The 24,952-nt window shown below is 45.1% G+C and overlaps 1 protein-coding gene across 2 annotated transcripts in view; it reads left to right on the top strand.

Moving 5' to 3' along the window:
- Positions 1 to 20,802, top strand: part of Mpzl1 (myelin protein zero like 1) — a 42,126-nt gene extending 21,324 nt beyond the window's left edge. The window contains exons 2-6 of one of the 2 annotated variants that reach the window (XM_021197889.2): positions 5,466 to 5,632; positions 8,284 to 8,497; positions 9,353 to 9,485; positions 12,241 to 12,346; positions 19,077 to 20,802. In XM_021197889.2, coding sequence (XP_021053548.1) covers positions 5,466 to 5,632; positions 8,284 to 8,497; positions 9,353 to 9,485; positions 12,241 to 12,346; positions 19,077 to 19,178 — 722 coding nt within the window. In that variant the 3' untranslated portion in view covers positions 19,179 to 20,802. The remainder of the gene's footprint in view (positions 1 to 5,465; positions 5,633 to 8,283; positions 8,498 to 9,352; positions 9,486 to 12,240; positions 12,347 to 19,076) is intronic. The other variant, XM_021197890.2, reaches the window with a different exon arrangement.
- Positions 20,803 to 24,952: the final 4,150 nt, after the last annotated feature.

Raw genomic sequence — 24,952 nt, 5'->3', positions numbered from 1 at the left:
TCACTTGGTAGACCAGGCTGGCCTCGAACTCAGAAATCCGCCTGCCTCTGCCTCCCGAGTGCTGGGATTAAAGGCCTGCGCCACCAGGCCCGGCTTACAGGAGAACATTTTTAACAAAGGTGCCATTCCTGCTCATTGTGGAAGGTCAGAAACAACAATTGCAGTGTGCTTGTGTAAAAGCACATTGGATTCTAGACTCTGCCATTGCATAGAAACCATGTGCAGGTTCAAGCAAGAGAAACTGTTGCTTGCAGTATGTTTGGTTAAAAAGCTGGTTGCTGCCATTGTATAGAAACTACTTGCAGATTGAACTCAAGTTGGAAGAGGTGAGTCAGGTCTAAAATGGAGTCATGATCCAAAGGAACAGGAGCAGTCGAGGAAGCCGTTTATTGGTGTCCTAAGCTCTGAAACCACAGATGACAGTTTAAAAGAACATTATGAGAATGAGGAACATTACAGGTTGTGTGGAGATGAGAGACTTTCAACAAAACATTCAGGGACTTTGGTTTTGTAACTTGCTCCTGTGTTGAAGAGGTGGATGTAGTAATGTGTGCCCGGCCATGCAAACTTGATGGTTGTGGTAGAACCAAGGAGCAGTTTCTAGAGAGTCCGTAAATTCTTGTCAATAAGCATAACTGATGTGAAAAGGGTCATTTCTAAACAAGAGGTGCATCTGCTGACCACAGAGAGTCTGCCAATGGGCCTAACTGTGAAGAAGAGATGCAGCCTGCTGGATCGTAGAGAGGGTGGGGAGGAGGATATGACAACTTATGGCTCTTGGAGGCCATTTTGGTCTTGGTGGAAACTTTGGTGGAAGAGGAGGCTATGGTGGCCGAGATGGTGGCTGCAGAGGTAGTTACAGAAGTGGTGGTGGTGGTGGATATAAAGGATGTGAAGGTGATGGTGGTAACTGTGGTGGTGGCCATGGTTACAACAGTAGAGGAGGCTGTGGTGGTGGAGCAGGATATGGAGACCAAGGTGGTGGATGTGGTGGTGAGGAGGAGGTGAAGGAGGAAACTTTGGTGGAGGTAGCCATGATGGTGGTGGGAATTAGAGTGGATAACAGCATCAAAATATGGATCCATGAATGAGGATAGTGTTAGAGGATGCTTCAGATAGTCTCCGCATGGTGGTAGTAGCTTTTGATCTGTGGTGGAAGTGGTAGATATGGAAGAGGAAGGTTTAACAGCAGAAAATGGCTACAGAAGAGACGGAGGGGTTGTCAGGAAAGCTCTCGGTTACTCTAAGACAGTCATCTTCTCATCCTTAATACTTGAGAGGAAATTGAAAAATCTGCCACAGAAGGAACAATGGTCCATAGCCAGAAACGTCGCTGCAGCTTAGACAGAAAGTCCTTCTTGTTCGGGCTGTCCCAGCACGGTGTGCACAATGTGCTGCTGTTTATCAGTGCAGTGCAGTGTCAGTTAGATGTACATGCTGAGGTCTATTCACCTGTTGTAGCTTTTCTTTTCATTACATCAGGTATGCTGCCCTGTAAATTGTAATAGTGGTACCAGGAATAATAATAAAAAAAAATAGGAATTTTTAGCTTTAAAAAAAAGAAGGAAAGAAAGAAAACACATGCAAGTTTAAGCAAGAGGAACTGTTGCAGTGTGGCTGGTAAGAGTGGGACGGACTCCAGGCTGAAGCTCTCTCCTAAGATAGCTATGCAGAGCATCCGACACAACGCTTTCCCTTATCTCTCTTTATCCCTGAGATACTCTCAGGCTCGTCATCCTTCGAGGTGTTCTCCATACTTAGATACATCCCTAGCCTCAGAGGAGTGGGCGCTGCGGTTCAATGAGGAGAGGAGTGCTAAGATCTTACCTGTGTTTTGAAACAGAACCTTCCTGACCTCTCTGTGGAACACCTGCCGTTGAGTAGGCAGGGATGGTAGTAAAGACACCAGTTAGGAGACTATTGAAGTCCTCTGTGTGAATGTGGACCAAGACAAGCACTGCGTCCCAGTGAGATTTAAGCTGTATTAAAGTACGGAGAAGGTGGTTTTTAGACAGCTTTGGAATTTGTAAGAAGGAGTCAGGGCAGCTCTGGAGCTGGCCTCCCACCGACTGTGAGAGAGGTTAATGGAAAGCCAGCCTTCTGTACAAGAGCTAGGGGGTTCTGAGTGGTCACAAAGAGGAACACTAAGGGCTGGAGAGATGGCTCAGTGGTTAAGAGCACTGACTGCTCTTCTGAGTTCAAATCCCAGCAACCACATGATGGCTCACAACCATCTGTAATGAGATCGGACCCCCTCTACTGGGGTGTCTGAAGACAGCTAGAATGTGCTTACATATAATAAATAAATAAATAAATACATCTTTAAAAAAAGAAAAAGAGGAACACTAAGTGTCAGAGTGTCCTGGGGCTTTTAGTTTAGAGGCGAGGAGAGCAGGGAAGGAGCTGGCAGTGAGATAAGAGAATCCAGGGAACAAAACCTTCCAGAGCCAGACCATAAGATGTCAAGGAGGGAGAAAGAACTCTGTCCGATAAGAGTCAGAACTTAGCCGCTGATAAAGCCATGTGGAGGTCGGTTCATTCCTTAGCCAGAATGTTTTGGTTGGAGGAGTGGGGATGTGAATCTGAATTGGGTTTCCTCATGAGAAAAAGGCAGACACTGGACACTGGGAGTGTCGGGGCTTAGAATTAATAGGTTCTAAGGGTTGTGTGTTCAAAATAACCGGTGATAAGATGTTTCAGAATGACTTTACTCATGTTACCAGCTTGAATTAGTTAAATCAGGCCCATCTTATGTACTGCTGAGAACCCATTTATGTATCCGACTAGGCTTTTTCTCAGAACTCTTGACTTTAAACTCTGCCACCTGGCTCTGACTGTGAAAGCCAGGCTGGCCTCGGCTTCTCCTCGCCCTGCTGCAGGCTCCCAGTGTTGGGATCTCAGTCCTGTAGCCCTACCTAGTTCTCCGGTTCCATATGCAACAGTTCAAGGAAAGAGCCCTTTGCAAGCGGGCCCAGAGGCAAGCTCCACCTTAACAAAAATCCCGGAGAAACTTTGTTTATGGACTTTAGAGAGTGGGAATTGGAGTTCTCACCAGCAGAGAAAAAAATGTGTCCAAACCACATGGAAAACCAATGCAGCAAGCTTGCGTTCCTGCAGCGAGCTGGTTAACTGGTTTGTCTTGTGCTTTGTCACGGGTTCTGAAACCCACATCCCCAGGGCTGCTTTCCTGCCTGCCCACGACTGCAAGGAACGCCTTTTGTTTGCTTCTAGTCTCAAAGAAAGACTTATTTTGAGGTCTGGACCACAAATAATAATCCATTGTTCCCTATAATAATAATCCACCCTCATTGAGTAGAAAAAAATTCCCTGATGCAGTGTGGCTATCAGTTTATTTAAAAGAATAGCCAAAGTGCCCATTATATCCTGAGAATAAACATTTGCAAGATGGTTGGGAGGAATGAGGGGGTGCCCTTTTTCTCCTTGGCTGGAGTCACAGTTAAACCCTCGAGGAGAAAATGGCCGTTGTCCCAGTGACAGTGCTGGCCTGTTCATTCTGAGGGTATTTGAACACAGCAGGTATTATTCCAAACTGTTTCTTATAAGAATACCTTATTTTGCAGATGGGTGTCTTTAAGCTAATAGTTTCAGGACAGATACATTTAGCCTGTGAATGTGCCTCTGTTCTGAATGCAGACCGTCTTACTGAGGCTGCCTCCTCTAATCACCCTGCACTGGCCTCTGATTACAGATCTAGAGGGGGAAAAGCCATTTTAGAATCTCAAAATGGTAGACACATTTTAATTAGCATTTCCTGGGCTTAAACTAACTGAACAACCATGGAGGGTCAAATGCAGTGTGATCAGTAGGTATGTCTAGATACCCATATTCCTAGCCAAGGAAATCTTAAGGGAGGTAAGATTTCACTCAAAAACTAACTATATGATTACATTTTCCTGCCTTGAGTCCTTTATAGGAAGAGTGTCAGTTAAGTAGTAAGGAGTATGTCTGAGATTAGTTTAAATTTAAATATTGCTTTAAATATAAATGTTGAGTCAAGCTTAATGAGACAGAAATTGCAGTATGTCAGATGAATATAAAAACTGTTTAAAGAAGACAGACATTCATGTTATAAAAACAGTCCACCAGGGGAATCCCAAGAAATTCCCCCCTCCCCCTTGTTTTCTGTCCTGGAACTCACTCTGTAGACCAGGCTGGCCTCAAACCTAGAGATCCGCCTGTCTCTGCCTCCCCAGTGCTGGGATTAAAGGCGTGCGCCACCACTGCCCAGCTACCCAAGAAGGCAAGTGGTTGAATGCTGATCTGCGGAACAGTGGGAGTGTTTCCCATTGCATTGGTTACTTTCCTGCTGCTGTGTTGAAAGACATCAGGAGGCCTGAGACAGTATTGCTGAGTGAGAGTTCCTCTGAAAGGCTGTCTACAGTGTGACTCCAGCTGTACAGTGTTGTGACTGCGACAAAAATCTAAAGACAGTAAAAAGCCAGTGTTTCCAGGAGCTTGAGGCCATTGCTTAGTCCGAGGCACTCAGAGATGCTTAGGAGAGTGAAATATTATATGACTCCTTATGATGGTTATACATTGTTACACTCATTGTTTAAATCTGTAGGGCTTAAAAAAAGAAGTCTTTACAAGAATGAACTCTAATGTAAACGAGGGACCTTAGTTAACAGTAATGTAGCAATGTGTATGTAATTGAGACAAATGTACCACACTGATGCCAGATGTTAGTAACAGAGACTGGGAGGAGGGGATGGAGTTTGTGGCAGGATGGAGTTTGTGGCAGGTCTACACTTTGCCTGCAGGTTTCTGTAAACATGAAACTGTTTACTATTTGTTCTTACCTGTTAATTATTGTTAAGATTAATTTACTTTGTTTTCTATGTATGAGAATTGGGCAGGTCCTCTACAAGAGCACCAAGTCCTCTAAACTGCTGAGCCACCTTTCTAGCCCCCAAAAGGACTTTTACTCCCACACAGGTTATTACTCTGTCTGTCTGGCTAACCTGGAATTTACTGTGTAAACAAGGCTGTCCTCAGACTCACAAAGATCTGACTGCCTCTGCCTCTGGAGTGCTAGGATTAAAGGCATTTGCTACCACACCTGGTTCATCTGTTAATTTAAAAACTTTTTTTTTTCAACTATAGCCAAATTGGTGAAAAATATTTAATTAATAATAATTAAATTATTATTATTTAATTAATAATAACTCAGAATAAATCAAATCCATGCCTGTAATCCAGAGAAGGAGGATTCCGAGTTCAAGGCCACCTTGGGCACGTATCGAGACTTTTTCTCCAAATAAACAACATCTCCCAAACAATCAAACAAACCAACAAACAGAAACCCAGACAGTGCACAGTTACTCTGAAGAAACCCATTGAGCTCTCTTTCTTTGGCAATATGTATGGTGATATTTTTGCCAAATCATGCTCTTGAACTTTGTTTTTTGTTTTGTTTTTGTTTTTGTTTGATTTTTTTCTCTTAGTGACAGCTAGAATATCAGCCTTGGAGGTCCATACTCCTAAAGAAATCTTTGTGGTGAATGGGACGCAAGGGAAGCTGACTTGCACATTCGATTCTCCTAATACAACTGGATGGCTGACCACGGTCTCCTGGAGCTTCCAGCCAGACGGCACTGACAGCGCTGTGTCGGTAAGGACCACACCCCTCACCCATTCTGTCCCATCCCTCCTCCCCTTCCTGTGTTCATTGTTTCTCGTAGACTGCCCTTGCTCTCCTGGGAGCAGTGATCTACTCGGAGCATCCATTTCTGAAATGAGATACTTCAAGGCTCTTCTCTTGCTTTAGAATGTTCCAGAATTAGGAGTTGCTCAGCATCTCTTAATGCAGCTTATTTCCTTGTTTTTTAAAATTACCTCCCTTTCCATGTGGTCATTGTTGTTCATATGTCGTGTCCCCCTCACCCCCCCTTCTGTCCATCAGATCCCATTTGGAATTGTTCACTTCCACAGAACATTCTCTGTTGGTCTGTTTTATCCCACACCTTTCCAGCTTACATTTGCCCCATTTTTAATTTCTATTTATTTTATGATATTTCTATCTGTCTGTCTTTGCTCTTCCCTGGGTGTAATGAGAATCCACCTGGCCTGTAGTTCCAGGATGCTGACAAACATGGATATAGCAGAAGGGAAATGCAAAAAGTTTGGACAGAACATGTGTTTGTGTTGGTTTTCTTTTCTCCTTGTTGCTGTGATAAAATACTGACCAAGGCAACTTAAAGAAGAAAGGGTTTTGTTTTGGCTTGTAATTCAATAGCACAATCCGTTATGGAGGGAAGATGTCATGACAGCAGAGCTAGAAGTAGCTGGTCATATCACAGTGGCAGGAAGGAAGCAGAGGACAACAAATGCATACTCATCTCACTTTCTTCTTTTTATAGTCAATCCCAGCCTAGGGAATGATACCAACCACAGTGGGCAAATCTCCCCATATCAATTAACTAAGTTAAGATGATAATCTCCCATAGGAATGCTCAGAAACCCATCTTCCAGGTCATTCTAGATTTCATGAATAATTGAGATTAATCATCACAGAAAATCAGTGACCAGCTAGAAGCTAGTTATGTTGTGGGTTCTTGTTAAACATGGAGCAACTGTTGCCATTCATTCTATAAAATGGAGCTAATAAAACCTCCCACAGAGGGGTGTTGAGAAAAGGAACATTCTTAGTATGGTGTCTAATGCAGACAATTCAGGTTACTGTTTTCCTGTTGGCCCATTGTGTCCTTTGGATAGTGGTACCTGCTTTAGCGATGTTGTACATTTTAGGTTGTCAGCACTAGACTGGGAAAGAATGCCATCCATCATTAAGTAAGAGTGTCTAACTCTTGGGTCAGGCATTGTGGTTCACACCTTTAATCCCAGCACTCGGGAGGCAAAAGCAGGCAGATTTCTGAGTTTGAGGCCAGCCTGGTCTACAAAGTGGGTTCCAGAATGGCCAGGGCTCCCCCCAAAAAAACCCAGAATGGTGACTTTCTTTGGCTGATGAGTATGTGATTTGAATGTGTTCTCCAAATGTTTGTGCTGTCCCCTAAACCTGTTTGGAGGTCCTTAGGGTGAGATTAGGTGAAGTGCTGAAAGTAGGGTTCCCATGATGCATTAGTGACTCTAGAAGCAGAGGCACTTGCCCTAGAATATATGTTCCATTTTCCCATAGGATACCCTCTGCCATGTTCTGATGCAGCAAGATACTCCATGGTGCTGACACTGGTTTTCCTGCTGCATGAAGTTGGGTTTCACACTTGACAACACTAAACTGAGTTTTCTTTTCTTTTTTCCCCGTCTCTGTTCTTTGAGGGTAGTTGTGTTCTTTGAAGTGGCTCTGTGAGATTTGGTCATGATTGTTCTGCCTCCTTCAGCCAGTCCCACTTCCCTTGTATTATCTTTAGAGATAAGAACCTTTGCTGCCTCTCCTCCTCTGGTCCCTGGAATGGCATACAGTGCCAGTTCCTTCTGTGGTGTGATGTGTGTGGGTCATTGTTGCTGGTGCAGAGTGCATGTTAGGGAGTATTCGGAGATGATAACAGAAGGGAAAACTAGATTATTTAAAAGAACCAAACTTGTTTACTAGGTTGACAATTTATGTTTATTTCCTTGTTGGAGATGGGGGAGGAAGGGAGAAAGCAAGACAGACAGCAACTGACTTTGAGCAGATAAAATGTGACCAGCCTGGATCTATGTTAAATAACAGTAGTCACATGGACTTTGAATCAAAGCTAGGTTTAAATTCTATCTCCGAGTCTTGTGACCTTGGACAGGTCACTAAGGTTTTCTGAGCTTCCTGTTCCTCATTTATGAAATTCAAGGCAGGGATGGGTAGATCAAGCTTTATGAAATCAGATAGGAATTGAAGAGAAAGCAGAGAACTTGGGTTGTATGTGAAATAGTTGACTGTTGGGATGTGCATTGCATGGGAATGGCGAGAACAGAAGGATGGATTGGTACAAGGCTTATGGTGAACAAGAGGTTTCTAAGCCCATTTTCGTGCTGCAATGAAATGGCAAGGAACTGGGTAATTTATAAGGAACATAGATTTATTTTGTACAGATCCGGAGTCTGAAGCCCAGCGGACCCAGCATTTGGCAAAGAATTTCTTGTTGTGTCATCCTGTGGTGGAAGCCAGGAATACTAGCGAGGAAAAGGCTCTTTGCCAAACCCCTGTGATTCGCATGTCTTTCTGTGGGAGTCTTTAAAAAGAAGCTGACAGCGCCGTGTGGCTGTTACCAGATGACTAGCATTTGTGCCTCTGCGGGTAGCTCACCAGTTCTTGTTTTCTTATTGCAGTTTTTCCACTACTCACAAGGACAGGTGTACATTGGGGATTATCCACCATTTAAAGACCGAGTCACCTGGGCTGGGGACCTTGACAAGAAAGATGCATCGATCACTATAGAAAATATTCAGGCTGTTCACAATGGCACCTATATCTGCGATGTCAAAAATCCTCCTGACATTGTTGTGCGGCCTGGACACATTAGACTCCACGTGGTGGAAATAGGTAACTTCCCACAGTGTCTGATGGGTGGACGAACGGATGGATGGACAGTGGCTGATGTGATGTATGGATATATGGTCTGCTTTGTTTGGTTAGCTGGAGAATAAGATTTATGTTTCAAGGTGCATTTGGAAGGAAGTTTTTTTGTTTTGTTTTGTTTTTTTAAATTAATTTTCATGAATGTTGGATATCAAACCCCAGCCTTACAAACACTAGCCACATCTGCAAGAGTCGCAGGAAAGGTTTTGCCCTTCCAGCTATGCCTCCCATCTCTGGACACTTGGGGCTCAGCCTGGCCGAGCTGCTGGTTGGGAACTGCTCAGTCAGTACAGCAGGTGGCTTCCTATCCCACACCCGTGGCTGACTTCAGACATATTAATGTTCAGTGTTAAAACCACGAAAGACCTGATTTGCTCAGGCTAGATGAGGTGGACTGTGGGAGAAGGAGATTGGGGCTATTTTGATACTGTCTGAGGCGATATTCAGTGTCTTTCATAGCAATACAGAATCTTCTTCCCTTGTTTGAGAGTGTGCAGGGAATGCAGGCTTCAGGGTCTCCCCTTATGGCAGTTTTCAGCCAGAGTCACTTGTGAGCACTTGCATCTCCAGATTTTCTTTGACTGCAGAATTTGGAGTGGGGTTGTGGGTATAGAAGTGCCTGGCTCTGTAGGTCATTTGCATAGTTGATGGCTATGCCAGCTGTGGGTCACCATTTGATGCTGCTCTGTAGAATTTGGCTAATAAGAGAGGATAAATAAAATAACTGCCACAGGGAGGTTCTTACTCATTAAATTACTGAAATCCCGTTTCTTCTCTCTGTGATCCCGCACCCGAACCTCGCCCTGTTCTCTCCTCTAGACAACTTGTTGGTGTTCCTGGTTTGGGTGGTGGTGGGCACTGTCACTGCTGTGGTCCTTGGCCTCACTCTGCTCATCAGCTTGGTCCTGGTCGTCCTCTACAGAAGGAAACATTCGAAGCGGGATTACACCGGGTAAGAAATGCTGCCTTGTAAGGAAAGGGTTGGGGAGAAGAAACCAGGCTCCATAAAAACTTACTCTTTTTGGGGAAAGCACTGCTCAGAATTATTCTGCTGTTCGCTTTTCTGTCGGGCTCAAGCAGTCCTAGGCGCTGTGCTATGTATAAGGAAGCAGACGTCAGTGGCTCGCTGTTAGTTAGCATAGGATGCCAGTCTCCGGTCTGTAGTTTCCTCCTGAGGTTTGGGGAAGTGATTGGCTCAGCAGTCAGGTGCTGAGCTTCCAGACCGTCCTCTCATCAGTTAGAGTTCTTAAGCCAGACATCACGTACTCAGTTTAAGTAATGCTTCAGACGGTTTAAGGGTTTGATTTTGCCAGGCATGGTGTCACATGCCTGTAATTCTAGTACTTGGGAAATCGTGCAAGGTCATACTTGGTTTCATAGTAGGCTTGAGGCCGTCCTGAGCTACATCCTTGTCTCAAAATAACAACAGGGTCTGGCATGATAGCTGAGCAGGTAAAGATGGTTGTCCCAATGACTGGAGTTTAATCCTGAAGCCCGTATGGTAGGAAGGAACTAACCTCTGACAGGTTCTCCTTTCACCCCTATTCGCACGCCATGTTTATCTCCCCTACATCACCCCCACAAACAAATTAAAATGAGAAAAGGTTAAAAAAAATAGTGTAATTGCAGTGTGTTGCTATTAATAGCCTAAGGACCTTCCTTTTGCTTGGCTATATAAAACACCACTGGAGACGCTCTGCTAGTGAATGGCCCTCCTAGCCCTGTGCAATGTGAGAAGCGCCATGCGCCATGCGCCATGCACCATGCACAGCTTCTCTCCGCTGTAGTTCCCGCCCCCACTACAACAGGAGCAACTCCATCACTTCGCTGTTTGCTGATTGCATGCACTGAGAGAGTAAGAGTTAATGTCAAAACACAAGAGTAAGAAAGAAGACATGACTTTGTTACGGTGTCTCACCAGGGACACCTGAGTGTAGGGTTGTGTCTGACTGCAAGACCTTCTCTTTCCCCACTCCAGCTGGAAAGCTAACGCAATATAAGCTATAGCACCCATGCGGTAAGACTGGGGAGTGGAGGCTGGTTTCAAGTTGGTATAGCATGCGCAGCATCACACATGCACTAGCTAACCTGAGTCATCCTAGAGGGACTGTGGTTAGAGGGGACCACATGCCCGGATGACGGGGGCCTCTCTCTGTGAGCTTTGCTGACCTAGAGTTGTTAGCAGTGCTGTGTTTAAACAAGCCTTCATGCTCTTGATTCGGGTACTGCTTGCTTGGAATGCTTCTGTTCTGCTGAGTATTGCTCCCTCGCTTGAGTGTTTGGGATTAAATACAGCGGAATTAACGGTTCTCAGCATGAGGCTAGGCCAGTAGTAATGCTTCAGATGGTAGTTCTCGCTTGCGATTAATAAAGTGGGCAGAAAGATATTCCTTGGGTCCTGCCTGCCGGGCACCGTGGTTGCTGCTGTTCCTACCTCTCTCCCGCCCCCACCATTTCTTGCTTTTCTTTCTTGGTATGTTGGGACCAGGTCCTGGTTAGATTCCCTTCTTAAGATGACATAGAAGATACATTGTCACTTAGAAGATACAGAAGGCACTGTAGCAGGGATGGGTCTCCTCTTCTACTCTCACTAGACACATGGTAACCAATCACACTGCCTGTTACTTGTTAATATTATGTGTACATGTTCCCCTTGTTGATACTAACCAGCTAGCTCTGTACTAACCCTATAGCTATTATGGTTTGTTCAAGAATATGTCCTTTGACTGTACTGAAAACATAAAACATAACGTCCAGGTGAAGTTAGGTTCATCTGTGTGTGTGTGTGTGTGTGTGTGTGTGTGTGTGTTGTGGGTGTGTGTCTGTGTATGTGATTTTCATACATGAATTTCATTGTCAATGATTAAGACCTTCTTTGTGTAGAACAATCGAGCAGTTTGGCTTAGGGCATACCCTCCCATCCAGAGAAGGCCGTTTGCAAACTGCCCAGGATACTATAGTTTTAGTCATGACTCTTAGAATGTGGTCCTCCCCAGACTCCTTACTTCTTAAGATAGTGTGTCAGCACTAATGACAGCCCTAATGACCTGCTTCCTGGGGTTGAGTTTTCCTGATTTATTCATGAGGTAGCACTCGTTATAGATGCTCCTATGTCTCTCACAGAGTTCAGTCCATGTAACGTTACATGTTGCATGCCAGAGTTTCTTGTGAGTCGTGGCATCCTGACCATTGAGTTTTGGGGGTTTTTGTGTTTATTGGTTTTGTTTGGTTGTGGTGTTGATAGGGAAACAAAATGTGGGTAACTAAAGAATGGATGGAGCAGTTGGGCCGCTGGTCTGGATGTGGATCTGTAATTTTGAAATTCATCCAGAAGATACTTTACTGTGATGATGACTAAAGGTCTTGGCCATTAAGCAAGTGGAGGTTATTCCTCTGAACATTTATCCAGAAGCAGGGTGGGTGGCAGGAGAAAAGATAGTGTCTCCCCACACAAACAGAATCGCTGGGTCGCCCCTCTCCTCAGCTGCATGCTGATTGGTTGAGAAGGATGCAGGTCTTTCCAGAGTGGGAGGAGATTGTCTGCTGTTGGTTGTCTGCGGACCCACGGTTCTGTTTTCTGTCGGTTCTGTTTTCTGTCGTTTTGCTTTTGTGTTTCTGTTGCCGTCACTTGCATCGTTATATTTTTGTTTCCATTTATTGTAATTTTTTTGTTTTTACATTTGTTCTTCAAATCGTCACTTCATCAGCTGCAGTACCTCAGAGCGTTTGTCACCAGTTAAGCAGGCTCCACGGAAGTGTCCCTCCGACACAGAGGGTCTAGTAAAGAGTCCGCCTTCCGCCGGATCTCACCAGGTAACAGCTGATGGCTCTCTGCTCTAAGGTTTGGTACACTATAACTTCTCGGGAATGAGGGCGAATCCTGCACGTGATAGAGCCATCATGCAAGAGAAAGGGAGGAAGATGGAGGAATTAAAGGGGCAGCCTAAGACTCCAAAAAAGTGTGTAACAAAGAACGGATTGATTTCAGTCAAGTTTTCCACAAAACCACCACTAACATTTACTAAAAACGTGGCTCCTTTGACCCAAGTGCAAGTAGCAAGTAACTTTGTCAGCTATAAAGCATTCTTCAGTTGCCCAAGGAAATAACGTTTAGTAAACTATAATCTAAAAGAAACTCTGTAAGAATTTATCAGGGAAGGGCTGGGGCAATAGTTAGTTCATTTGGTAAAGTTTTTGCAAGAGTACCTAGGTTCAGTCCTCAGAACCCACATAAAAGGGGGGGCTGGGTGTGATGACTTGAGCTTACAGCCACAGTGCCCCTTAAGCTCACCAGGCAGCTTACTCCCCCCCCCACAGAAGTTAGGGAATGTTGATGTTCTCAGTATTAATAATAAAACAAGAAATGTACTTCACAACACAGTAGTAAAGATTTATGATGCAGAGTACCAGAAAATGTATTTTCAGGGAAAAATTGATATTTGTGGTATTCATAATAAAACAGAAAATTGATTTTCTTTAGAAAAAAAATAGAGGGGCTGGAGAGGTAGATGGTTCATGATTGGGAGCACTTGACTGTTCTTGTAGAGGACCCTGGTTCAATTCCCAGAACCCACATGGTAGCTCATAATCGTCTGTATAGTTCAGGCAATCCAATACCCTCTCCTGACTTCCATAGGCTCCAGGCACAAACGTGATGTATGTATATATATATGCAGGAAAAATACTCAAACACAGAGAAACAATATAATAATCTAAAGAAAAAAGACGTTTTTTAATTGAGAGGAAATGCTTGTCTGAGTCATTTACAGGCTAGATGAATAAGGAAGGGGTGTTTGGGTTCTGCTTATGTAGCAACTATTGGGACTATTTGGAATGTAGAACCGGATGCAACATCCTGGTTCATATTGTGCCTTTACTGTGCTGTTTGAACAGTAACTGTGGCTTCCTCAAAGCTTCATAACTTAGTGCCCGTGGGGGTCTGCAAGGAATAGAAACCATTCTAAGGAATTTGGCCAATTCTGTTTTGTTCTAAAGGGGTAATAGCTAAAGGGACTGTATGGTTTTCACAAACAGTAAAAAGAATATATATGTTCTATAAATAACATAGTGGGCTTAGTCCTTGGGTCTTACATGTGAGAAGACCTAGGTCAGTAAGGAAACTGGGGCACTGTTCTGAACGTGTAAAAGCACACCAGGAAGGGTCGGGATTGGGATTCAAACTTAGACTCACAGACAATAGGTGTTGTATAGCAACAGCAGGCTCAGAACCCTTTCCTGTTCCTTCCTCCCACTCTTCTCCATTTCCACAGCAGTCCACAGTTTACTGATTTTGGCCCTGACTAGGAATAGGGTCGTATGACGTCAGGAGAGTTATAAATAGGTTTAAAGGCTATCAAAGCCTTGGGGAAGTTTTGTTCTGCCTTGGAGTGAAGTGGGCATTGTTCTTCTGCTGAAAACAATCTCCTGGCATGGGACACTGAGACGGTGGCTGTGAGACCCTGTAGAATCGGGCATCTGACAGTCTGCTCTCTCAAAGGGAAGAAACAGTGCACGCAGGCCCTGTGATTGCACCAGAGGGCCACAGACTGCATGCAGGGAAGGAAACGGGAAACCATAGGATGTGGAGATCAGAGTTTAGGCCAAACCCCCCAACATTCTGAAGGAGGATTGCACATGGCCATATGTCTGGACGTGTTTGAGAGACCTGGAGTGGCATCTCAGTCTGGGCTGAGTACAGATCTGTGTGTACATGATAGAAAACGTTTGAGATCAGGGAGCAGTTTTGTGTTGGCACTGATGCTCGGAGTAGTCACACCTTTATAGGTGTGAGACCTGAGTAGAGGGTGCTCTGCACCCGCTGTTTTTCAGAGCTTGTAAAGAAGTCTCTAGAGAATTAAATGAATCCAGAAGTAATTTAGCTGTGTGCCACAACAAAGCACAGCCATGCCAGCAACCCAGTGCCCAGTCGTGTAAAATTCTTAATGTCTGGCACCAGTCAAAAATGACTAGGCATACGGCCAGGTGTGGTAACACACACTTATAATACCAGTACTTGGGAGGCTGAGACAGGAGGATTGCTTAAAGACCAAGCTAGAATACATGGAGACCCTGCCTCAAAGAGGGCTAAGGGAAAGTAGACATACAAGAAGTCAGCAATTAATGGATAGAAACCAACCCAGACTGGGGCTGGAAAGATGGCTCAGCAGTTATAGCGCTTGCTGCATTTGCAAAGGACCTGGTTTGGTTCCCAGCAACCACAGTGCCTCACAATTGTGTATAACTCCAGTTCTAGGGGATCTGACATGTCACCTCCTTCTGACTTCCTTGGGCACCAGGCACCATACACACGGTGCATATACATACATGCAAGCAAACATTCATGCATTAAAAAAAAAATTAAACCTTTTAAAATTCGAGCCCAGAAACGACAGATAATGGGATTCTGAAGCGAGGACCTTAAAAATGTTAAGTCCTACAGGTAAGCAGGGAGACAGAGAACGTTGCACATGATGACAGAAGAAAGATCAGACAAGTGAGGCAGAACTGACTGGAAGGAAGATACTGGGTGCTTCAGATGGAAGCCCAGCACGTGTAGAGACAGAATGACCACAAGCTCAGGCCAGCCTGAGTTACAGAGTAGGCCTGAATAAAATTAAGGGGTGGGGAACATGGCCACAACAAAGATTAAATACTACTGAAGAAAACATCAGTGAACGTGAAGACAGCAGTAGATGCTGTCTAAAATGAGGTATGCCCAAAACAACAACAACAAAACCCCAGAATTCTCCATTTAATATTGGGGGCAGGGGAGCTGCCTTTGACTGTTAGTGACTGTAACCAGGGGAAACAAAACTGAGAATGAAAAGGGGCCACAGTAAACTCAGCCATGTCCTTTACGGTGATGATGTCCAGAACAGTCAAGTTAAAAATTGAAGGGCTAGAGATCACAGTGGGAGAGAGTATCCTTTTTAGCATTCGACAAAACCCTAGGTTAGGTTTCCAAGGTATATAGGTACTTAGGTAGGAAGGTAAGTAGGCAGGCAGATGATAGATTGATAGGTGATTGTTAAGTAGATAGATGATACACACACACACACGTACGTACATACGTACGTACATACATACATACAGTAGGATTGAATAAAGCATACTTTGGCTTGGTTTATGGCACACCTATAATCCTAGCATATGAGAGGATGAGTCAGGAGGATTAAGAATTCAAGGCCAGTCTGGGCCACTACAAGCTTGGATCTCAAAAGGAAGCATATTTATTCTTAGAAAGTTGTTTTCTAAGTCATGTCTGTGCCTTTTAAAAGTTATAATTAATGAAGTTTCTGTCTTCTGTCGGTGGAATTTGTCAATCCGTTGACAATTGGCACAATACTATGAAGTGATTGACATGATTTTCAGATTTACTGGATAGGTTTTTGTCTCTTTTTGCCTTAACAATTGTTTCCATGGCCATGTTAGCTTAGCTTAGAGACTGCTCTGCTAGGGTTCAGAATTTGCTTCCAAGAGTCCTCTCTTCCCAAGTTCCTTAGCCCACTAATAAGTAATTAATCCTGCTGGCTGCTTTTGCTCACTTCAGCCCACCTTCTGATATTGTCACAGTGCCTCCCTCTCAGGCAAGCCGCTCCTCGGAGTCCCAAGAGTACCTCTGTGTGTGCTTGAGGGCGTTGTGTGTTCATTGGGGGCCGAGGCATTATAGCCGAAGGTGCAAGTTCAAGTGTGCTGTCTTAGCCTCCCAAGTGCTAGGATCACAGGCACTGTCGCTCTGACTAGCCAACCGCAAACTTGCCTTTTTTCTGTCGCCCTTTTCACACCCTACTTTGTTTTAGGCATCGTGTAAAAGTGGCTAACAGGAAAGAACCCTCAGGTCTTCTGGTATGCAGTATCTGTTATGAATGAGACAGTGCCAGAAACCTCCACACACTCTTTTGTCCCCAGTCCCTGAAGGTTAAGAGTGGGACACCTCTTCTTGGTCACCTGCAAGAGTCAGTCATTTGTGACTGGCCCAGATATCTTCATGATTCATCCCAAGACCCAAATAGTAAAGTCCTTTGCCTCAAGAAAAACAAAACTAAGCAACCAAGCAAACAAAACCGAATACTGAGGGTGACTAGCAGAACCACAGGAGGTTCCCACCAGAGCAGCAGGAGGCGGGACAGGTTGGGTAGGGGCAGTCTTCAGTCCTAGATCTGTGTGGTTCTAAGACACTTGCAAATTCTTTCCTGCTTGACCAACTCTTCTCAACTCTCCTGATCATCAAAATTGGTTTGTCTCAGCGTCATAATACATAGTTTAACTTTTATATTTGGCCTCTAAAACCCAGTGAAGTAAATCCAGGAGATGAGTTTTGCCACAAGTTTGTGAGCACCCAGAGAAGGCAGGCGTCCGCTCTCAGGGAGTGCTGGGGGTTGAGAGTGAGTCTTTTCAGCTTGGGAAGCAGAGGTAGGTGGGTCTCTGAGTTTAAGATATCTCTCTACAGAGAGATCCTGTTTCAAAAATAAAACAAAAACTTTCAAGAAACACAATGCCTGAGGTGGTCTCTTCTTTTAATTGAACTCATTCAACTGGCAATGCAGTCAGCTCGGAATTCTCCCTCTATCACATTTACTCTCATACTAGAAGGTGGAAGGAAGGAGGAATTAAAGGTGTGCACCACAACACCCAGCTTCCTGAAACGTGTTTAAGGCCTTGTTCTGTAGTAAATTGTTGAGGTAGTAGGCAAACAAAACTCTTGCTTCATTATCATCATAGATGTTGGAGGAAAATGTTGGCGGTTGAATGTTGAACTGTCTGGTAAATGTTGGCAGTTGAATGTTGAACTATCTGGTAAATGTTGGCGGTTGGATGTTGAACTATCTGGTAAATGTTGGCGGTTGGATGTTGAACTATCTGGTAAAGCAGCTGGGATGCCCCCGGTCTGGTTGCTGCTCTCTTCTGTCGTCCTACCCTCACAAGGCTTTCTTAGAAGTCGGGGCTCCATCTTGAGGCATGTTCCACAGAGACTCTGAGGTATGTCACCTTCAAACTAGCTCCAGAATCAGGCTTCTGAGAGCGAGCTATTCCAGGTGATGCTGATGGCTGATCTTAACTACGCCCCCACAGCATTATTTTATACATCCCTTCATCTGGAGTGGCCCCTACATAATCTCAAAAGTTCTAGGTGATTAAGTAGTGAAGATCCTGATTTTAGACCTGTTGTAATCTAAGGGGAAGAAAGAACAGACTGATCAGATATTGGTAATTACGAAGCTAAAGAAAGCCAGTCCAGTCCAGCCCTAGGAAGGATTTCTATCTCATGATCTTTCCAGGTCGCCTTCCTGTGAAATGCAGTCTTGTGTCACGTGACTGCCGAGATGATTCTGTACGTTTTCCTTCTCTGTTTCCTACTTGTGCTGGGTCAGCTACCTGCTGCCGTGCATGCAACCCCACCGCTCCACAACGAAAGGCTGAAAACAGCCGACTCCACTCATCGGTCAGGTTTTGGTTTACTGGATCAGTTACCTCAGAGTGTTTGAAAGTTTGTGTGACATGATGCTGGCAGTAACAGACGGCATCTGTCATGGGCACTGTCTAGCACTGCCTAGGTCATTCACAGGTACCATTTCAGTTTCATAACAAGGCCAAAGGTCTCGTCATTAGAGTAGACTCAAAGCATGCCCAATGGTCATCTTCCAGACTGCATAGAGTGCCTCGTGAGTTCTGAGTGGCTTTACCTGAATCCAGAGGGGTCGAGTGACCGATTTTACAACCTAAGATTTACTCTCACACAGCCCTGAGCCTGGGCCTGTCTTCCCTGTGAAGTCTGGATGCTCAACTCTGCAGGAAGGATCTCAGCTTACACACTGGAGGGTGTGGGTTGGGCCTCTGGTTAACAAGGGCTTTGGCTACTGTACCTGCTGTTTTACTATATTAGGAAGCTGAAGGACACCTCTAGACTGATCCTGGAACGCCAGCAGGCTGGTAGTGCAGCTCAGCAGTGGGGCATTCCTAGCCTGACCAAGGCCTGGTCCCTAACACCAGAGAAGGTATCAGGACTTGAATCGGTCATGATAGAGTCAGACTGAAAGGGTTGTATTGTATTTACATTGAACATTTAAACTGTTTGAGGGTCTATTTGTATAAATTGACCAGCACAAATGAATCACATGGGTGGTGTCTATATGTTGTGTTCTGTTGGGATGATTCTGAAACTCAGTGGCCCTTGGGTTGGGCAAGGTCCACCCTAGTTCTTATGCCCATTCTAGTTGCAAATGCTAATGAGGGCTTTGACAGCCTAGTAAATTAAGGAACGTTGCCAAGAAGGAATGGTATATATTTTTTATGGAAATGTCTAAGTGTACACAAAACCAAAAGGAATAACATAACTAATTTTCATGCACCAGCTTTGGTGGCTTCAGTGGGTGCTCATTCTGATTTTAAGATCAATTCTTAACATATCATGTGGAACCTAACTCTTCAGGGGAACAGAGTCCTTGCTTTGGAAGCCTAACTTATGTCTGTAATGATTGCTTCTGTTCCTGTAGCTCAGGGACCATCAGTTTTTCCAAACCTCTAACTGGTTTCTCTTCTCCAGGGCCCAGTCATTTACGCACAGTTAGACCACTCTGGCGGACACCACAGTGGCAAGATTAATAAATCAGAGTCGGTTGTGTATGCGGACATCCGGAAAGACTAAGAGAACACCCCAAACATTTCCAAACTGGACTCTTGTGCAGAAAATGTCCATAACTGTGTGTGGCCTTGAGGACTCGGGCAAGGACAAGCACATGTATACTCGGAGAGAGCAGAAAATGTGTATAGAGGATATGTATATTCTATTTAATCTTCCTGATGTGAGAGGCCAACGTTGCATGATGACATGGTATGAGTCTACGTATGTGTAAATTGTCTTGCTGTTTCTGTATATTCTTTCAGAGTCATTTCTAGCTGGAAAGTTTCAGAAACATCCTGCGGTCCCAGGCATGGGATGGTTTGCCTTACTGAAGACTCTGCAGAACCGTTAGTCTTTCCAACAGACGTGGCCTTTTTCATCTAAGGGCTCAACCAGTCTAAGCATTTCTTGTAGTTAGAGAGCGAGATGTTCAGTGGAAGTGTGTCTCTCCCAGAATCAGGACCATTTGTTCTGTGCCCGTGCTAGCTGATAGACACCATCCATTAGCCATGCCACCCGAGGACAGTTTGAGAAGTTATTGTTGATGTTTTTCTTTATATGAGGGAATCTTGAGCTTGAGATCGTCCTTGTCACCATCCTGCTATTAGCTACGATCTCACCAATGAGTTCTTGTCAACATGCAGACAGCGAAGCTGGCTGAGGCTGTGGTTGTGGTTAAAAGGGTACAGGTTACAGAGCCCCAGCATGACAATAGCGTGTGGAAGACTTCAGAGGAAGCCAGCATCTTCCTTTCTCCTCCTCTTAGGGATGCTATGAATGAACCACACACTCTAGATACCTTCTGACACTGGGTTCTTTACCATCTCCTTGTGGTGCTGAGACCGTGTATATGGTGCTAGTACTCAGTGGGCTTTGTTCAAATGACACCTCTTCTTAAGGGCTTTCTACATCTGGCTCCATGACCTCCCTGCCCAGTCAGAACCAAATCCTCTGTTGGCCAAGCCAACCTTCTTCTCTAGGCAGAAACCTGTAGCTGCCGGCCTTCCTGGACTGAGCCTGCAGCCTGGTTCCAGCTGCTCGCAGGTCAGTGTGCTGCCGGCCTTCCTGGACTGAGCCTGCAGCCTGGTTCCAGCTGCTCTCAGGTCAGTGTGCTGCCGGCCTTCCTGGACTGAGCCTGCAGCCTGGTTCCAGCTGCTCGCAGGTCAGTGTGCTGCAGGCCTTCCTGGACTGAGCCTGCAGCCTGGTTCCAGCTGCTCGCAGGTCAGCCTGCAGGCTTCATGACCTAACTCCACACAGCACCTCCTCTGGAGTATCCGGTCTCTTTCTTGCAACTCTGCGTTCTGGGCCCGGCTACAGATAACAGTGAGGTCACGTCCAGATGGCAGACCTGTGTGTCCTGTCTCTTCTGACCAGAAGAATGCATTGGAATTGAGAAGAGACACCTAGGGATGGCTTTAAAAATTCCTGCCCATGTTTTCTCGTGGAAATGTATCCAGCTGGAGAGATAACAAGTTCATTGTTACTTTTTGATATTTTCATTTGTACGTCTGTGAATATTTTAATACATCTTTTTCGATTTCTGAATGGTGTTGTCTGCTGGTTTTTAACCAAACAGAAAAAGAGATAAAAGCCTTTTCATCTGAGCCATTGCAGCTCTCAGCCTCTATCCTTGAAAACACCCGACCTGTGAGCCTACTTCAGTGAAGCCTAAAATGGGGCTACTGCTGATGTTTGTGTGAGATCTCTTCTCTAGCTTAAGTCTGAGTTCAGATGTCCCTTAGACCTTCTGCAACATATAAAAGCCACCTCAGGACAGTAAGATAGCTCAGTGGGCCTGACAACCTAAGTTAGGTCCCCAAATCCACATGATAGAGTGTGCACGCACACACTCATGCACATGCACACACACCTAAAATGATTTGAAATAAACAGCAACTCCCTAGGCTGTCAGCTCTGCTCTTGTCTCTCCACACCCACAAGAGCATGAATACCAAGACTTGACTGTTTGTCCCTGGCTTCTCCCAGTGTCGCAAAGCACATGGCACAGCGGCACAGCACAGCTGCTTGGGCTCTGCGTGCTTGCTGGGCAGGTGGACCTATCTACTCAGTCACGGACACTGAGGACTGCCCTGAGCCAGCCACTGCACTAAGCTTGAGGCAACAGTGAAGAGGAGAACACTCTGAGATGGCGGCAGAGGCCTGGCAGGGAGACCCAATTGCTCCAAAGACTTGGCACGTGCCCCGCGCTTGTCTTTCTTCCTCTCTTGTAGCACACTGAGCTAGTACCAGCTCTGCTAGCCTTACATCTCTCTTTAGAAAAAGTTCAGGGCTAGTGAGATGGCTCAGCAGGTAAGAGCACCCAACTGCTCTTCCAAAGGTGCAGAGTTCAAATCCCAGCAACCACATGGTGGCTCACAACCATCCGTAACAAGATCTGACTTCCCTCTTCTGGAGTGTCTGAAGACAGCTACAGTGTACTTACATATAATAAATAAATAAATAAATCTTAAAAAAAAAAAAAAAAGAAAAGAAAGAAAAAGTTCAGGCTTAGATTATATATTTTGTCCAACCACTGTCACTTAGCATTTAGGAACAGAGAGGGAGCTGGGACCATTTAGTCTAAAGGGGGGAAAAATAAACCTCATTTCTTCTTTATTCGGATCAGTGTTCCACATGCTGGCAGCAGTTCTGTCTCCAGGAGCTGTGAATGGGGCATGAGGGGATGGGAGGGTGGGTGATAGAGACGTGGCTGTGGGGGGGGGGGGGGGGCGTGTCTTAGTTTCAATTTGAAAAACAGCAGGATGAAGGTAGGTAGAGAAAGACAACATGGCTTGGTCTGTCAAGACCTGCACCACAAATGCTACCAGTGACCATATAAGAGTTGATGCTTTCTAGTGATGTGTGTTGCCGGTTACCAAGGATACGAAGGCTTTCATAACTTAAGACTCTCTGGATGAGAGAGATGGAACCCTTAGGGGTTTTTAATCATCTGCTTCTCTCAAGGGAAAACTGGGTGTTGCTGGCATTCCTCCTGCTTCAAGGGCCCTGGTTTCTCAGGAAACGTGCCAACCCTGTCTGCAGCCTCTCACAGAGGCCCTGGCCCAGTGAGCTGAGCTGGGCTAAGAGGGAACCTCTGGGGTTTGTTGTGAGGACAGTGGGGTGACCTTGGTGCCAGCTGGATTTCGGACTTGATCCGGCCCTGCTTGGGGAAGATGAGCCTTTGTGGAGGAGGAGCCTGGTACAGGGGCACTGGTAGAAAAGCCACTTGACTGAGAGGAGCATTTCCATGGTAGTGGCCTCCTGCACTTGCTTCCTGTAGAATTGAGACTCTGATAAAAGAAGAGGAAGATCCGTCTCCATAGCCTCGGGTGTGGTCGAGCACATGTGTCTCCCCAACACTGGGGAGGTTGAGGCAAGGGGGTCGGGGACTGGACTATGTGAAACACTGTCTCAAAAAACAAAAAGCAAACCCCAAATAAGCCAGCTCAGAACTCTTAAGGATAGCAGGCACGCACATGGTACACATGCACACGTGTGCATATATGCATACACACGTACATGCAGGCAAAAGAAGCCATTAAACCTAAACATTAAAATACAGACATTGGGGGAAGGAGAGTCTGTGAGAGCACATGCACCTAAAAGGTTTATTAAGTCTGGATACCCCTGTACATAACAGCCCTAACCCTAACCCTATATCGCCCTAACCCTAACCCTTGTCATGCTGAATTTAAAACATTTCTGTATGTAGGCGCATATGCACCGTGCAAGTGTGGATGTTGAAGGACTACCTGGTGAAGTTGGTCCTCTCCTCTGACTGTGGGAGTCCTGCAGAACAAACATGTCAGGTTCATCAAGCCCTCTTCCTTCGGAGCCATCTCGCCGGCCTAACATAAACACCTTGAAAAATGTATTCTGAGAGCCAAAGTCTTGGTTTTTTTTTTTTTTTTTTTTTTTTTTTTTTTTTTTTTTTTATCTATTTCCCAGTGTGTAGTCAAATTTCCTGTTGTGAAAATGGCGTTTTAACAAGTGGTTTCTTCAAATCAGGAAACAAACATGGTCCTAGTAAAGATTTTCGGGGAAGGGGATGAGGGAAGACCAAGGGGAGAAAAAATAGTATCACAACACTTTTGCATTTGCCTGTTGTCCTTGAGCCGTGTGCCAGGGAAGTGTCCATGCCAGCAGGCCACCAGTCACCCACACCTACAAACAGGACTGCTCTGTTGTAGATGCACCATGGTATTTAAAGCCATTTCTAAACTTGCATACATTTTAGGCTGTTCCCAGTTGTTGATCTTACTAGTAATTCTGTAATTATTTGTTCTTGTGAACTACTAAAGAAAAAAAAAGCCATACCTAAGGTAAACAGTTTCCAGCCAGAGGAATCACAGCCCAGGGTCAGACTGGCCCTTGGAAGTGGGAACCCAACATCTGAGAGTGTCAGCAGGGGGTGTCGGGGGTGGGTGGGTGCTGAGGTCCCCTCCCTCCTCACATCCTTCCCTTCCAGAGCTGACCGGAAAGCTTGGCTTTGTGGGTTGGAAGAAAAACATTTGGGAGTAGAAACGGGAGGGAGCCTGCGGATCAACAGGAGACTGTGCTGTGTTTACCAGCAGGGAAACACAAACCTCGCAGGCTCAAAGGGGTCCCCAAGGACCTGCACTTCCAGCTTCCATTTCCTCCTGCAGACAGGATGTGAAACCTCATTGTCCTTTCTTGGCTCTGGCATCCGTTTCTTTGCTGTGGGCTTTCTGGTGTGGCCTTTGGTGTGCCAGCATTTTAGGGCAGGTTGGTTTTTGTTTTGTTTTGTGTATTTTTTTTTTTTAAGTCTCACTAACATCTGAGACAAGAAGTTGAACATAGTTATTAATAGTCTCACGGAGCTGCGTAGCTGCCACACTGATGGACAACTCTGCCTTTGAGGGGGGCTGACTGATGTCCGTCATCCGCATTTGAACTGTAACTCTGCTTGGGTGTGGGGCATAAAGCTAAAGAGAAGCCAGCTTTTGGCTAGAGTTTTTTTTCTCTGAGATGACTAAACTTTGAATATGAACTGTAGTCTAGCTTCTTTCTCTTAGATTTTTTTTTTAAAAAAATTAATCTTTAAATGTTTTATTGTGTGTACGTGCACATGCATGTGTGTGCCTCGGCACACATATGGAGGCCAGAGGACAACCTTCCTGAGTCTCCCAATCCACCATGTGGCCTCCAGGGATTGAGCTTTCATTCCACTTAGGCATGGTGACAAGAACCTTTACCCATTAGGCTATATCACCAGCTTTTGAAGTTTTTTTTTTTTTTTAATTTTCTTTTTCTTCATTTCTCTTTTAAACTCTTATTGATTCCCCTCCCCACCCCCACCTCCCAGCCCCCCAGACAGGGTTTCTCTGTGTAGTCCTGGCTATCCTGGAATTCATTCTGTAGACTAGGCTGGCTTTGAACTTAAAGGTCAGCCTGCTTCTCCCTCTTGAGTGTTGGGATTAGAGGTGTGCACTGTCACTGCCCAGCATTAACGTTTATTAAGTTTTAAATTATGTGCATGTTGGGGCATGGTATGTGTGCATGAATTTGGGTGCATATGCGTTCAGGTGCAAGAGGCCACCTCATATCTCCCTGAGAGCTGAGTTACATGGCTTGGGTGTGAGCTTCATGACATAGGTGCTGAGAAGTGAACTCCAGTCACATGCAAGGGCAGTATGTGTTCTTAACTGCCGAGCCATCTCTCAAGCCCTACAACATTTCTTTTAGCTAGATGAAATAAATTTTGCATTCATTCTGTAGACACACTTCTGGAATGTTCAGTAGAACCATAAGCGTATGGACCATTTTAGGAAACTCTG

The sequence above is a fragment of the Mus pahari genome, chromosome 5 (assembly GCF_900095145.1).
Source record: "Mus pahari chromosome 5, PAHARI_EIJ_v1.1, whole genome shotgun sequence".
Taxonomy (NCBI): Eukaryota; Metazoa; Chordata; class Mammalia; order Rodentia; family Muridae; genus Mus; species Mus pahari.
This window is presented reverse-complemented; position numbering and strand designations above follow the sequence as displayed.